Source organism: Odontomachus brunneus, unplaced genomic scaffold, assembly GCF_010583005.1.
Source record: "Odontomachus brunneus isolate Ranch 3 - 2012 unplaced genomic scaffold, Obru_v1 Obru_scaffold_330, whole genome shotgun sequence".
NCBI lineage: Eukaryota > Metazoa > Arthropoda > Insecta > Hymenoptera > Formicidae > Odontomachus > Odontomachus brunneus.
Window position 1 is genome coordinate 175,367 of NW_022639780.1, and position 13,277 is coordinate 188,643.

The following is a 13,277-nucleotide window of genomic DNA, read 5'->3' on the forward strand; positions in this document are numbered from 1 at the left end:
AGTAATAAAGTTTACAAGTTACAATACCGTTAGCATTAATATTACCCAAGGTGTACCACGTGAAGGTTGCCCGGTCGAATTTACACCTCTTTTGCATGTATGTGTGTTGTGTGCGCGCATACGTGTGTCACATCAGAGATAAGAACCTCACAGTTCGTCACTTCCGTAGTATTTAAATATTTCCGTAGTATTTCCGTAGTATTTTAGACTTCAATTCCTCTCTGCTATGTGTGTGTGCGTGTGCGCGAGTTTTGAATTATTAAAGAGAAGAGGTGATGGTACTTAGTCCTTATCTGTTTAACTTATTACTACAAATACGTATATGACTACCCAGATATCCACCTACGCACACACACATAGCAGAAAGGGATTGGAGTCATTAAATACTGCGGAAATTACCAACTGTAGGGTCCTTATCTCTGATGTAACACACACGTACGCGCGCACATAACACACACACACACACACACAAAAGAGGTGTAAATCAGACCAGGCAATCTGCGCATAGTACACTTTGGGTAATGCCGGCGATATTGTAACTTTCAAACTTCATTATTTAAAAAATATGTAATGAAAAAATATTTTATTATAGTGTTTTGGAATCCTCTTGAGGTAAGCATATAAGAATATGCAATAAAAGATAGAGATTTCCCATTTAAAAAATGAAGATGATCTTCATTTAATCTTGGCAATGCAATTCAAGGTCATACTGATAGTGCTATGTAATGCATTACTTAAAGCCCTATAACTTTTGTACGAAACATTTTTTTTTCAAAAATGCATATTTTTCAAAATATTAAGGGGTTTTCATATTTTTGGAAGACTCTGTATGTAATTTAATATATTCTCTTTTTTTCTCTTTTTACACACACTTTATTTCTTTACTTATTATTTTAATTTACATGTACAAGGTATATGACATATACCTGTATATTCTCTCGTGTGTAGCATTTATCAAACTAAACGAAAAAAGTCTCTTATCATTTTACAAATAATCACAATAATTATGGAAATATAAATCAAAAGAAATTGGCATATGAGTGCACTGGATGCATTAATACAAGCTGTGTAGCACAGTCTAAAGAGATATATCGAGCTTGTTTCCTGATTTTCTAACAAAAATAAATATTTATGTGCGATCCAAGATTACACTGAACTATTCATTGCTTGCAATGTTATCCTACCTCTTGTTGCATGCTAATATTTATTCTTGCTAAAAAATAGTCAACATATTGAAAATATGTTTCTTTAGATTGTCCTAGAGCTTTTTATTCTTACAGTGCATTGCATCATATATATTAATTTGTCTACCTTTTTTAATTAATATCTCAATAATTATCGTAGTTATTTATAAAATACTAAACGACTTCTTCGTTTAATTTGATAAATTTTACTTGCTCACGAGTGCATGTACGTGTTGTGTCAGATTATATAATTAATGAAAGTTAACACAATATGAATTAATGAAAAGAAAATCTTGATTCACTAATTATTCACTAATAGTATAGTTTATTTTGTATTATATTTTTGTTTTACTTCATGATTTTATTTTATTATGTTTGGCTTGTAGAAGGCTGAAGTAGATAGAGATTTGAGTGAAGTCGAAGAGAAGATTTTGGAGGAACTGAAGAAGGTACATAAAAAATGATGTCAGAATATCGTTTAACGTGATATAATTTATTAACGTTATAATTTTTTTAAATTTATATTAAATTTATATTAAATTTATATTATATTTATATTAAATTTATATTAAATTTATATTCTCAAAATGTTATTTTTCATGAGTACATATCTTAGGTAGATCTTTTTTTTCACGCATAATTTTTTTGCAACATTATATGTTACACAAAATGTTGCAAAAAAATTATGTAAAAAAGATTTACCCAAGATACATACTCATACTGTGAAATATGATGTGCGTGCGTGCGTGCGTGCGTGCGTGCGTGCGTGCGTGCGTGCGTGTACACACACACACACACACACACAGGGTGTCTCACTTTGATAATATACTAATATTTCCATAAAAATACGTATACATATATGTGTACATTTATGTATACAGGATGTCTCACACTCTCCTCCGGACATTTTGTGGGGACATAGAATGGGTTGATGTAAACATAAAATTCTTATATCGTTTTGCGAAATTCGCAATAATAGTAGAGATATTAAAAAAGATTAAGAAAAAACGCACGCTGAATGGTAGAGGACGGACCGCTCGAATCACAGCGCGGTCCAATAATAAAGCGCGCGGATGTCGCGCGCGGTTATTGGAAGACAATGCATCTCTGTCTATTCTTATCTCGGCGCGGTGCGGCAAGACATAGGAGTGCAGCGGTATAAGTATAGGCAGTGGTGCATTGTCCAATCACCGCGCGCTATATTACTGGGCCGCGCTGTGACTCGAGCGGTCCTCGGACAACATCCTCTACCATTCAGCGTGCGTTTTTCCTTAATCTTTTTTAATTAATATCTTGACTATTATTGCGAATTTCGCAAAACGGTATAGGACTTTTATGTTCACATCAACCCATTCTACGTCCCCACAAAATGCCCGAAGGAGAGTGTGAGACATCCTGTATACATAAATGTACACATATATGTATACGTATTTTTATGGAAATATTAGTATATTATCAAAGTAAATAAGACTAAAATAATCTCTAGTATATGTATAAAATGTGATATGACATACATACAAATAACACTAGTGCATTATTAGTGCTTCGCTGGCATGCATGTACTGTTGCACTTGTGACATAATAAAAAATAACTTGTTATAAAAAGAATAATTATAGTATAATCTAAAAATGGCATTATAAACATACTTTTGTGTTTATCTTGTATTACTATCTTGATTGTAAAAATATAGATGTAAACGTACTAAATAAAAATACGCAACCGTACTTTTCTCATTATAAATTTGTAACGAGGAAAACAATTAGAATTTTTACTAGAATTTAATTTTACATAAATCTAATTTATATGTCTAAGGTTGACAAGCTCCGTCAGCAAGCTGAGGAGCAAGAGTCAGTACTGCGGTCTCAAGAGGAAGAGCTGAACCTCAAGAGACAGGAACTCGAGGGTTTACGACAGGAAGAGCAACAATTAGAGCAACAACAGAATAAGAACAGGGACCAATTAAACGAGCTCACAAAAAAGCTGCAGGATACTCAACTGGAAATCTGTCAAGCAAAGGCGAAGATCACTCATTTACAGGAACAGCAACGTCAAATGAGCGACGCTATTGCGCTTTATGATTCTGCGCTTGCCGCTGGCGACGTCGCTCTTGTACCTGATACTAATTTACGGTTTATACCTGAGATTGAAGATATAGAGTGTGTATCAAATTTTGCTCAATTGACTCTCTCTTTCGCTTCTTCCAATTCCTCCCTCTTTCGCCTACCCCTTTTTCGTTCTTTTTGTCTTTTAATTGTAATAATGCTTTTTATATATGTTAAAAATAAATTAGGTACCAAGCGACAACAAAGAACGCAGACGAAGTAAAGGAAGCGAAAACGGACGCTTTTTCTGATATAACTGTTCCTAACGTTTTGGATGGATTTGGAGAACAGGATCCTTTCGCAACGAGTGAAGCCAAAGAAGCATTTAATGCACCAGTATCCGATCCATTCGGAAATGCGTTTTCCGCACAGCCATCTAACGTAAGTTTTCCTTAATATGCAAGTAATATCCATTTCCGCATCTCACATGCTCCTATTTATTCGAGAGCCGTTATTAATAGTAAAATAAAAAATGACATTGTAGGAAGGTTTCGGATCCGATCCTTTCACCGCATTGGATAATAGCGATACAGCGGCAAAGCAGGATCCTTTTGATCCGTTTGGCAATGGCAAACAAACCGATAAGATACCTGCAACTGCGACATCGGTACGTGAAAAAAGAATTTTTCCATTAATTATAAAGGATCCCATTAATCATATGAAAAAAGTGATTTCAATTGAATTGATTGAAACTATGATATTTTGTAGCTTATGAAGTCAAAATGTTGACCAAAAATCTTCAACAAAAAGTGTGAAAAAATGGACAGTTTTTTTTCTAGCACCATTAGAAAGTTGCTATTTTAGCTCTAACCAAACCTTTATCTACAGTACGCATATTGCTTTTTTAACTGTATAGGCATTTATATATAACTATATATGTGTGCATTATTGAATAGATTCATGTCTCAGTGTATATATGTGGTGCGGGAGGGGGGGCAATGTAATATAGGTGTGTATTGGTATATGTGTATTTGTATCGATAGTTATTCTATTAGTATGTCTGACATTATTACGTCTAAAAAATTTTGTTTGTATGTGTGTGTGTGTGTGTGTGTGTGTGTGTGCATATGCGTGTGTGTGTGTGTGATAAAAATGAAAAATAGTTTTTGTAATATCTGTAAGAAAAAGGAATGAATTGACAAGCATCTTGTGTGTACTTCTAAAGCAATAAGCTTCTATGAGTCCTCTCGCCTCTCATGTTACACACGCATACGATTTTTTGGACGTAGCAATGTCAGACATACTAATAGAATAATTATCGATACAAATACACATATCAATACACACCCATATTACACTCCCGCACATACATACACTGAGACATGAATCTATTCAATAATGAACACATGTATGGTTGTATATAAATGCCTATACTATAGTTAAAAAAGCAATATGTGTATTGTAGATAAAGGTTCGGTTAGACTAAAAAATAGCAACTTTCTAATGGTGCTAGAAAAAACTCAATTTTTTCACTTTTTATTGAAGATTTTTGGTCAGCACCTCGTAAGTTACAAAATATAGTTTCAGTTAATTCGACTGAAACCACTTTTTTCATATAATTAGTGCGGGGTCCTCTGCTATCTTATGATATATATCTTATAATTTAATAGAAATGTCAAAGAATCAACAAATAATATAATGATTTTTTCTCTTATTAAGAACACGAAGGATCCATTCGGGGATGATCCGTTCGCCAATCTTCACGCTCCTCCGCGTCCGGAAAGTCCTAGTCCTGCTCTTCCACCAAAGAAAGCGAAACAACCACCGCCACGACCAGCTCCGCCACGACCTAGTCAAGGTCCAACCGGTCCGTTGAGAGCTGCGCCAGCTCCTCCAACACCTTCGCCCACTCCGGATCCATTTGCAAATGCGAATTCTGATCCATTTAGTGCTCAGCAAACGATGATCGATAACAATAACGTCAATAGCTTCACATCTTCCACCGGTTTCGCTGATTTCGCTAACTTTGATTCCAAGGTATGTACATTCAGTAGCGTTTATCCCTACCAGGGCAGATTTCATATATATTTTTAGTAATATTATTTTCTTTTTTAATGGCATACTGTTTGTGCTAATTGTTTTTACGCACTATTTTGTTTTATAAAGCATCTTTATTTGAACTTAACTAGTTTTATATATTATGTTTAATTATTTAGACAGAACATATTGAAACAATTCGAGCGTTTATAAATCCATAACAATATATTCATCGACCAGTAATGTGACCAGTTTTTTTTTTTTTTTTTTTGTGCAAATCTGTATTTATCAGTGATTCTATCGATAAATGCAGAGTAAATGCAACTTCTTGCTAATTATTATGCAGATAATATATAGTCAAACGTCTTTAAATGTGCAATTTCCGAGTATCGTGAGTAAATGTTCTCGTTGATCGTATCGCATCTATATCGAAAATACTAATTGTATTTAATATTATTTTATTTCATATTTAGGTAGAAGCTGCACATACAATTTTAAGTTTACCTGCCTGCCATTGAGCTGCCTTCTCGGAGAGCATGCTGTCTGCAGATTAATTTCTTTATATTTTTTTCTAGGGTATTTGAATGATTTATTTATATCACTGTTGCATGATTGTATTTTGATCATTATCGTCGATCGCTTGCATTCTAGATCAGTACTAGAATTATTTGTATAAATCAAGCGATTTTCGAGGCCTCCTTGCTTTTCTTTATCGCTCCAGTTCCCTCGATGAGCCACGCAACAGTCGCGGCGCTGTCTCACGATTGTTGACATTACAAAGTCTATAAGGCACTTCTTAATACCTAAAAAGTTTTTAAAAACAACTCTTGAAGAAACAACTTTTTTACATATAATATTTTTATGTGTGTGTGCTAGCAAATATACATTTATATATTATTAAAATTACAACGTAACGATCGATTTTCTATAGGGTATTATTGCAGACGCGTTTTTTTTACGTTATCTCCAATAGATCTATTCAACAGCCTATTAAAAGCGCTTCACAGATTTCGTAATATCAATGATCCTGAGGTCGAGCGCCGCGACTGTAAGTTGTGAAGTTCGCCGAGCAAGCTGGAGCGGTAAAATAAACTAAGGAAGTGTATCTCTCGGAAATCGACTCGTTTATACAGAGTGTCCCATAACAATCTACGAAGCTCTCGTGAGAACGTAGAGCGGGTCGAGGTGAAGACAAAAATCCGATGCCATTTTGCGATATTTGCAATAATAGTCGATATATTGTAGAAGATCAAATGAAAAGGCGGCCGCCTGAGGAAGAGCGCTGAGCCGCGCGAGCTTCAGCGGGGCTCAGTCTATCTAGAGATGGACGCCGACGCACAAGGGGAACAATACGCGCTCTGTCTGCTTGCTTCGCTGCGCCGCGCTAAGTAATGTGTAAGAAATAATATCATTATCTAAATATACTATTCACAGAATCGAATTCTCTTATCGATCGTTTCTTATCGTTTCTTTTTCCACAAATCATGGATTTACTGAAGCCTAGTTAATTATAAAGAATCATTCGTAAATACACGATTGATTCTTTATGTTCTCTTTACATAAGTATCTTGTTAGAGAATTAAGATGCACGAAATACTTAGTCATAATGTGTTACGATCTTTGTAATAATACGACAGAAAAATATTTACTTTTGGTGTAACGATTTCACAATAAATTACGATGCGCTTTCTATCGTAATTATATTTGGGATCAATTCTATCATTTTTTAACGGTTGAATACTCTCTTAACAATCGAATACTCTCCTAAGAGAGAAAGATAAAACTTAGAATTTGATTGTTAGGAGAATATTCAATCGTTGGAAAATGATATAGAATTGATCCCAAGTATAATTACGATAGAAAGCGCGTATTGTAATTTACTGTGAAATCGTTACACCAAGAGTGGATATTTTTCTATCATGTTATTACTAAGATCGTAACAAATTATGTCCTTGTCCATAACCTTGCTTTAATTCTTAAGCCGTAAGAAATTAACTAACCACAGTTGATTATTTTTTAAATAATCGACTGTGATTGGTCAATTTGTTACTGCTTAAAGATTAAAGCAAGGTTGTGGACAAGAGGTATGATTAAGTATTTCGTGCATCTTAATTCTCTAATAAGGTACTTATGCAAAGAGAACATAAAGAATCAATCGTATATTTACGAATGATTTTTTATGATTGACTAGGCTTTAGTTAATTCATGATTTGTGGAAAAAGAAATGATCGATAAAAGGATTTGATTCTGTGAATAGTATATGTAGATAGACAATGATATTATTTCTTTCGGATTCGATATAATAAAATGATACACTATAGTAGAAAACAATTAGATTCTCTGCAGATCCCATTGATTTCTATCACTTTCGTTTATTTTTACCATAGAAACATATTACGGCTTGAATTTTAGCTATTTTTGCTCTTACAAAGTGATCTCGTAATTGTAATCGCGAGTGTGTATATCGCGAACGATCATCGACGCAAGCCTTAGCGCAGTGCGGCGAGACGTAGGTAGACTAGGATTCATAAATGCCTTTACTTCCAATTTCTAGAAAATTGGACTTTTTCGATTTGACACATCGTTTCTCAGTAAGCATGAATCGTGACTGTTAGTTGGTTGTCAGTTCTTTCACTAACAATCATGATTCACGCTTACTGAGAAACGATGCGCCAGATTAAAAAAATCCAATTCTCTAGATACCAAAAATGTAAAGACATTTATGAACCCTAGTACGTGCGTGCGTGCGTGCGTGCGTGCGTGCGTGCGTGCGTGCGTGCGTGCGTAGTGTCGTACAATAAGTTTGTCGGACGTTCTAATTGGCTGGCGAATAGATAATTTCTGGGATATCTGAAGGAAAAATTAGAGATCTTAGAAGAATTTTATCCATCAGCGAATCGATACGTCGGACAATACTTGTCGTACGATGCATATAATATTAGTCGTAGGTGCGGCGATGCAAGCGGACAGCGCGCGTTGGTGTCCATCTCTAGATAGATTGGGCCCTGTTGAAGCTCGCACGACTCAGCGCTCCTTTTCCGGCCGCCTTTGCATTTGATCTTCTATAATTAATATATCAACCATTATTGCGAATATCGTAAAATGGCATGGGATTTTTGTCTTCACCTCAGCCCGCTCTACGTTCTCACGAGAATTTCGTATATTATTCTGGGACACCCGGTATATATAATTTCGAGCGCTGCTCTAGATCGTTTCAAGTCGCATTTCACGGGTAATGATTTAACGGATCATGAGAGAACCGCTTAGAGTCACCGGTGAATGCGACTTGAACGCGATAAAATCATAATAATTTTGCAGTATTGCGATGTAGCGACCAGTAGCGGCTTAAATCCAGCAGCCGCTAAATCCGGACGACAGTCAACGGTATTCGCGTTATTTTGCTTGTACCTTCTTTCAGTAAAACAAAACTGACCAGTGACAAAAACCTGCTTCAGCCGGAACCAATGCCTAATCGAACGGCTCCGCCACCAAGAACGACGAATAGAAGCCACGTAGTACTGACGCAATCAACGAAGCTGTCGGACTTCACAGAGGATCCTTTCCGTGACTACCGTTATGAAGATCCTTTCAACATAACGGACCCGTTTGCCGAAGACGAGACTGAGGACGTGAACGCAAACAAGAGCAGCAGCGGCGTGAACAAAACTGCGGCGGCGGATCCCTTCGGTTTTGAGACAATTTCTGCTTTTTCGAGTAAAAACGCTTCAGCCAAAGCTTTCGATAGCGATTTCTCAAACACCTTTTCACTCGCCAAAGCGAAGATCGAGAAGAATGCTATAACAGCGAATAATAAATTTGACGCTGACTTCGGGAAAGCGTTTGCCACCGATAACAGGAACAGTCGAGTCATCGAGACCGATTTTTCAAATGCGTTCGCTAATGTCAAAGCGAAAACGGTCGATCTTGACGAAGCGTTCTCAGCTAAAGGTGCGAAAATTGTCACGAAGCGCGAGCCAGACGTTATGAAAACTAAAACCGCCTATAACGAGGAGAAGCTTGCGAACGATTTCAACAAAATATGGAATGGTAATAACGTGACCAATTTATCGGAGGAGGAGCAGTTAGCATGGGCGGAGAAACAGAGTTTAAAAACGGAACAAGAAAGGCTCAAGCGTAAAGAAAAGGAGGACGCCGATCTAGCCCTCGCTATTGAACTCAGTAGGCAAGGGAAAACGGGAAATGTTTGAGCATTTCGCTCGATAATGCTATATTTCTTTATGTTAGTATATTACATGTATATCATAATTGTAAATTCTCGTTAAGTTGCATGGCATTTTGCATCTCGTAATACTTGCATCATGTAAACTTACGCTATTACGCATTACGTATAGAAGCGTAAAATATAGAGACAGGTTATCAGATTGACAATAACGTCGAGTACAGATTTTAAGAGTATTCAATGAGAGAAAAAAAGAAATACGCGTTATTACGGATAACGGTGTTTTCTCGGTTGAACATAATTAAGCGTGGTGTCTTTACTAAAATTTCGTATCTGCCGGTGTGTTTTCACGAGTAGTAACTGCAAATAATCGACAAATGTATTTTGCACCTTTAATCAATTTTGTCTTTATTCCATTCAGTTTTTTGTTCTTTTTTATTTTTTATTTTTTTTTTCGATCAAGGCGACGTATCACGATTTGAGTTCGTTTTATGTTTATCTACGAACGTATTCGGTATTCCAGTGTCATACGAATATAAATATACGAACGATAATAAATAGAAATATAATATGAAGACAGAGTTCATGTTGTAACAGTTATTCGATTATTAAAGCACAGTAACACAAGTATCATCATTAAACGCATTGTTATTAATATGTAAACGCTATTATAATAATTGGTAATTATTTACCAAAGATTATACTTCAAGAATTATTTTTATTTTGATTATGTTATATAGATTGAAATCCTAAATCATCTATGTTTTAAATCACATATGGCATATAGTTTCTAAGATATATTAATTTAAAATTCCACAATTTTATATCAAAGATAATAGGAATATGAGCTGCTCTTCGTTACTGTTACTTTAAACATATCTCTCTCTCTCTCATTGTATTCTCCCTTATTTACATATCTTATTTATTACATGTTTACTTAATTTCAAAACAGTTTCAACACTTTATTCTCGATGCAATGAATTGGAATGTGATAACAACAATAAACAACTGAATGAAATTAGCTATAAAATTGCAACATTTTAAAGCGATATATATCATAGAAATTATATGCGAACTCTACGTGATTTAGAACACAGATGACTCAAGATTACACTCTCTAATATATATTTAAATCAAAGTAATCCGTGATACGTAACCTTTGGTAAATAATCATCCAGTAATCGAAAGGATATTATGAGATTTCAATTGATATTTGTCGTTGATCACTCATTCGTCATTCGGCGTATGAAAGCCTAGAATTTCACCAGCTGTTGATAGCTTTGTGTAAATGAGAAGAAAACGAAAAAAAATAAAATGAGCACACACACTCAATACTTACACGCACGCGCGCGTACACATACACACACACACACACATTGTCGGTAAATTTTTCGAAGTGTCGAGGTAATGATATCCGCGATAATGCCGTCTAATTCAGCCTTCGGTCTTAGAACGTTCCAAAGAATATGGTGTTCGGAGACAGCGTATCTCTGTGCTTGGCAAAAGAGTTCTATGCTTCAGTGATAGAACTTGAAAACCAATCACAAGAAATCACGTCTATCTTGACTAATACGTTATAGTATCGTATAATTTCGACAACGACGTTATATTTCATATAATGTATATATATATATTATATACTCTATAAATATTAAATCTCGCGATAATTCTTGTTATTGTAAGTTTCTAATTACCACATCGCAATGTTTAGTTATAAGATAGTTACGCACGCTGTACGAGAATGTGTGCTATCGTAAAGTGTCATTAATAATGTCGGTGCAAAAGGAGACTTGTGTCGTGTATCGATGCGTTTTTGTTTAATTTGACTTGCATTTACTCATACAATTTCGATTCAGATTTTATTTTACCGTCTAAGCGTGTAACGCTTAAAATATGTGTGATTTATGAGCGAATGCGCGCGTATGTATGTATGCATGCATGCATGTATGCGCGTATGTATGTATGTATGTATGTATGTATGTATGTAAATTATAGATATACGTTTAAAGGATTTCACTAAAATAAAATATGGTATTTTAAAAGGATTTCTACCGCGTTTAGTTGACATGCACGACAAACGGTTTCGACCAATGATAAAAAATTTTTTAATATATTTCAGGAAAAATAATTCTATATTAACTAAATTTCCGGATGGTTATTCTTCTCGTTTCTAGTTTTTTATATTCGGTTCTATTTTATTCTTTGCAAATCACGACGAAATACGATGATGTATAACACCGCAAGATATACATATTACACATAATTTATAAGAACTCTGTAATTAAATCTATTGCGTGAAGATGATAAATTATACGTGATACACATAATGCATAATCGCGACTTATTCGTTTAGATCGACTACTATTGTGCACCGACATATGCAAATAATTTGCACATATATCATGTATCGTAAGTAGTAGATTTCGTATGTAAAACAACCCGTGCAAGCGAACAGGACGAGTTGAGGATGCGACGAATATGTGGATTTCAAGATCATCAATAAATAGCAGCGACAAGAGTCGTAGCAATGTCACATAACAGACCCATTGTGTTTCATCATCGAACATGATCGGCCGTATTAATAGCAAGCGATCGTTAATTCAATCTTTTCGCACCGTTAGTGTTCCACTGGTGTTTTTAGCTGTAATTTAATTCGAGGATCGATACCAGTGTAATTTGAGTTGAGTTCGAATAAATGTTGCGCGCGTGTGCATGTGTGTGTATGTAAATGGGTGAGTAAATATATATAGGAGGCGATAATAACGATTCCCGTTTTTATTTCGTGCGACATTTGATATTCTGTTACACGTATTCTACTATAATCAGAAATTGAGTTAAGTGAAAGTATACTGGTCTCAATCCTCGATCTAATATATATAAACATTCTTTCGTATGTTCGATATTACTATTTATATTGTATCCCTGGCTATTTAATACTCAGTTAACCAGTATATACGTAGTTTTAATGTTCTAAGTTCACTCAATGTTCGAAGAGGCAGGATTCGCTTATTTCGGGCTTCTCTGGTATGTAAGATCACCGTCTCATAACCATACACGTCGATAAATCTCGTAAGCCTATGTAACGACACTAAATGCCATATGTGTAACTCGACGACTGAAACAATACCGTGTGTAGCAGTTTAGTTAGCGTTTAAACTGACGGATTGATTACCAAATAAGAGCTAGTAATGCGGCCGAGCAAGTTGTCCTATGACTAGTAGATTCTATATACGCATGTTACTACAGGTTCTTATAGGCGAATTCGTATATAAGTAACCGTTGATTTATTGTTGAATAACCATACTTCTTGTATATATAAGTTTAAATGTATGAATTATCTGTTCACGAAATTATACATTGATCCTTACACGCTGGTTTGAATTAATACGAGAAAATCACAAAAATCCTCATTCCGTTGCGTAGCTCATATTGACTCTTTGTTAGATGTTTTATTGTACTTGTGCCATTAAGAATATTTACACGTAAAAATGAAGAGAAAAAAAAAGTTGAAATAAAATTACATTGTTAGGTCCCACCGAGATTTGAACTCGGATCGCTGGATTCAAAGTCCAGAGTGCTAACCATTACACCATGGGACCGGTTATACCAACCGCTCCTATTAAAGCTATTTCCCGGAGTACTCTGGGTGCGTTCACGAAACTTGCTGTCAACGCTATTTAAGCTGGCCACACACACTTTCCGTAACAGTAACCGTAAGACGTAACGTAAGAATTGACCAATTACGATCGAGTATTTACAAAAATGGCGATCTTACAATTCGACGATTCTCAATATGATTGGTCAATTACGTTACATCTTCCAGTTACTGTTAC

At 35.3% G+C, this 13,277-nt stretch overlaps 1 protein-coding gene and 1 non-coding gene across 4 annotated transcripts in view; one reads left to right on the forward strand and one right to left on the reverse strand.

The window, feature by feature from the left end:
• LOC116853471 (epidermal growth factor receptor substrate 15-like 1) overlaps window positions 1–12,811 on the forward strand; it is a 21,761-nt gene extending 8,950 nt beyond the window's left edge. The window contains exons 9-14 of one of the 3 annotated variants that reach the window (XM_032834580.1): window positions 1,571–1,633; window positions 2,998–3,341; window positions 3,476–3,668; window positions 3,772–3,894; window positions 4,947–5,264; window positions 8,720–12,811. In XM_032834580.1, coding sequence (XP_032690471.1) covers window positions 1,571–1,633; window positions 2,998–3,341; window positions 3,476–3,668; window positions 3,772–3,894; window positions 4,947–5,264; window positions 8,720–9,472 — 1,794 coding nt within the window. In that variant the 3' untranslated portion in view covers window positions 9,473–12,811. Of the gene's footprint in view, window positions 1–1,570; window positions 1,634–2,997; window positions 3,342–3,475; window positions 3,669–3,771; window positions 3,895–4,946; window positions 5,265–8,682 lie in introns of all 3 variants that reach the window. The other 2 variants (XM_032834583.1, XM_032834582.1) reach the window with 2 other exon arrangements.
• Window positions 12,812–12,971: 160 nt separating this feature from the next.
• Trnaq-uug lies at window positions 12,972–13,043 on the reverse strand. The gene has a single exon. It is a non-coding gene; the product is annotated as a tRNA-Gln (tRNA).
• Window positions 13,044–13,277: the final 234 nt, after the last annotated feature.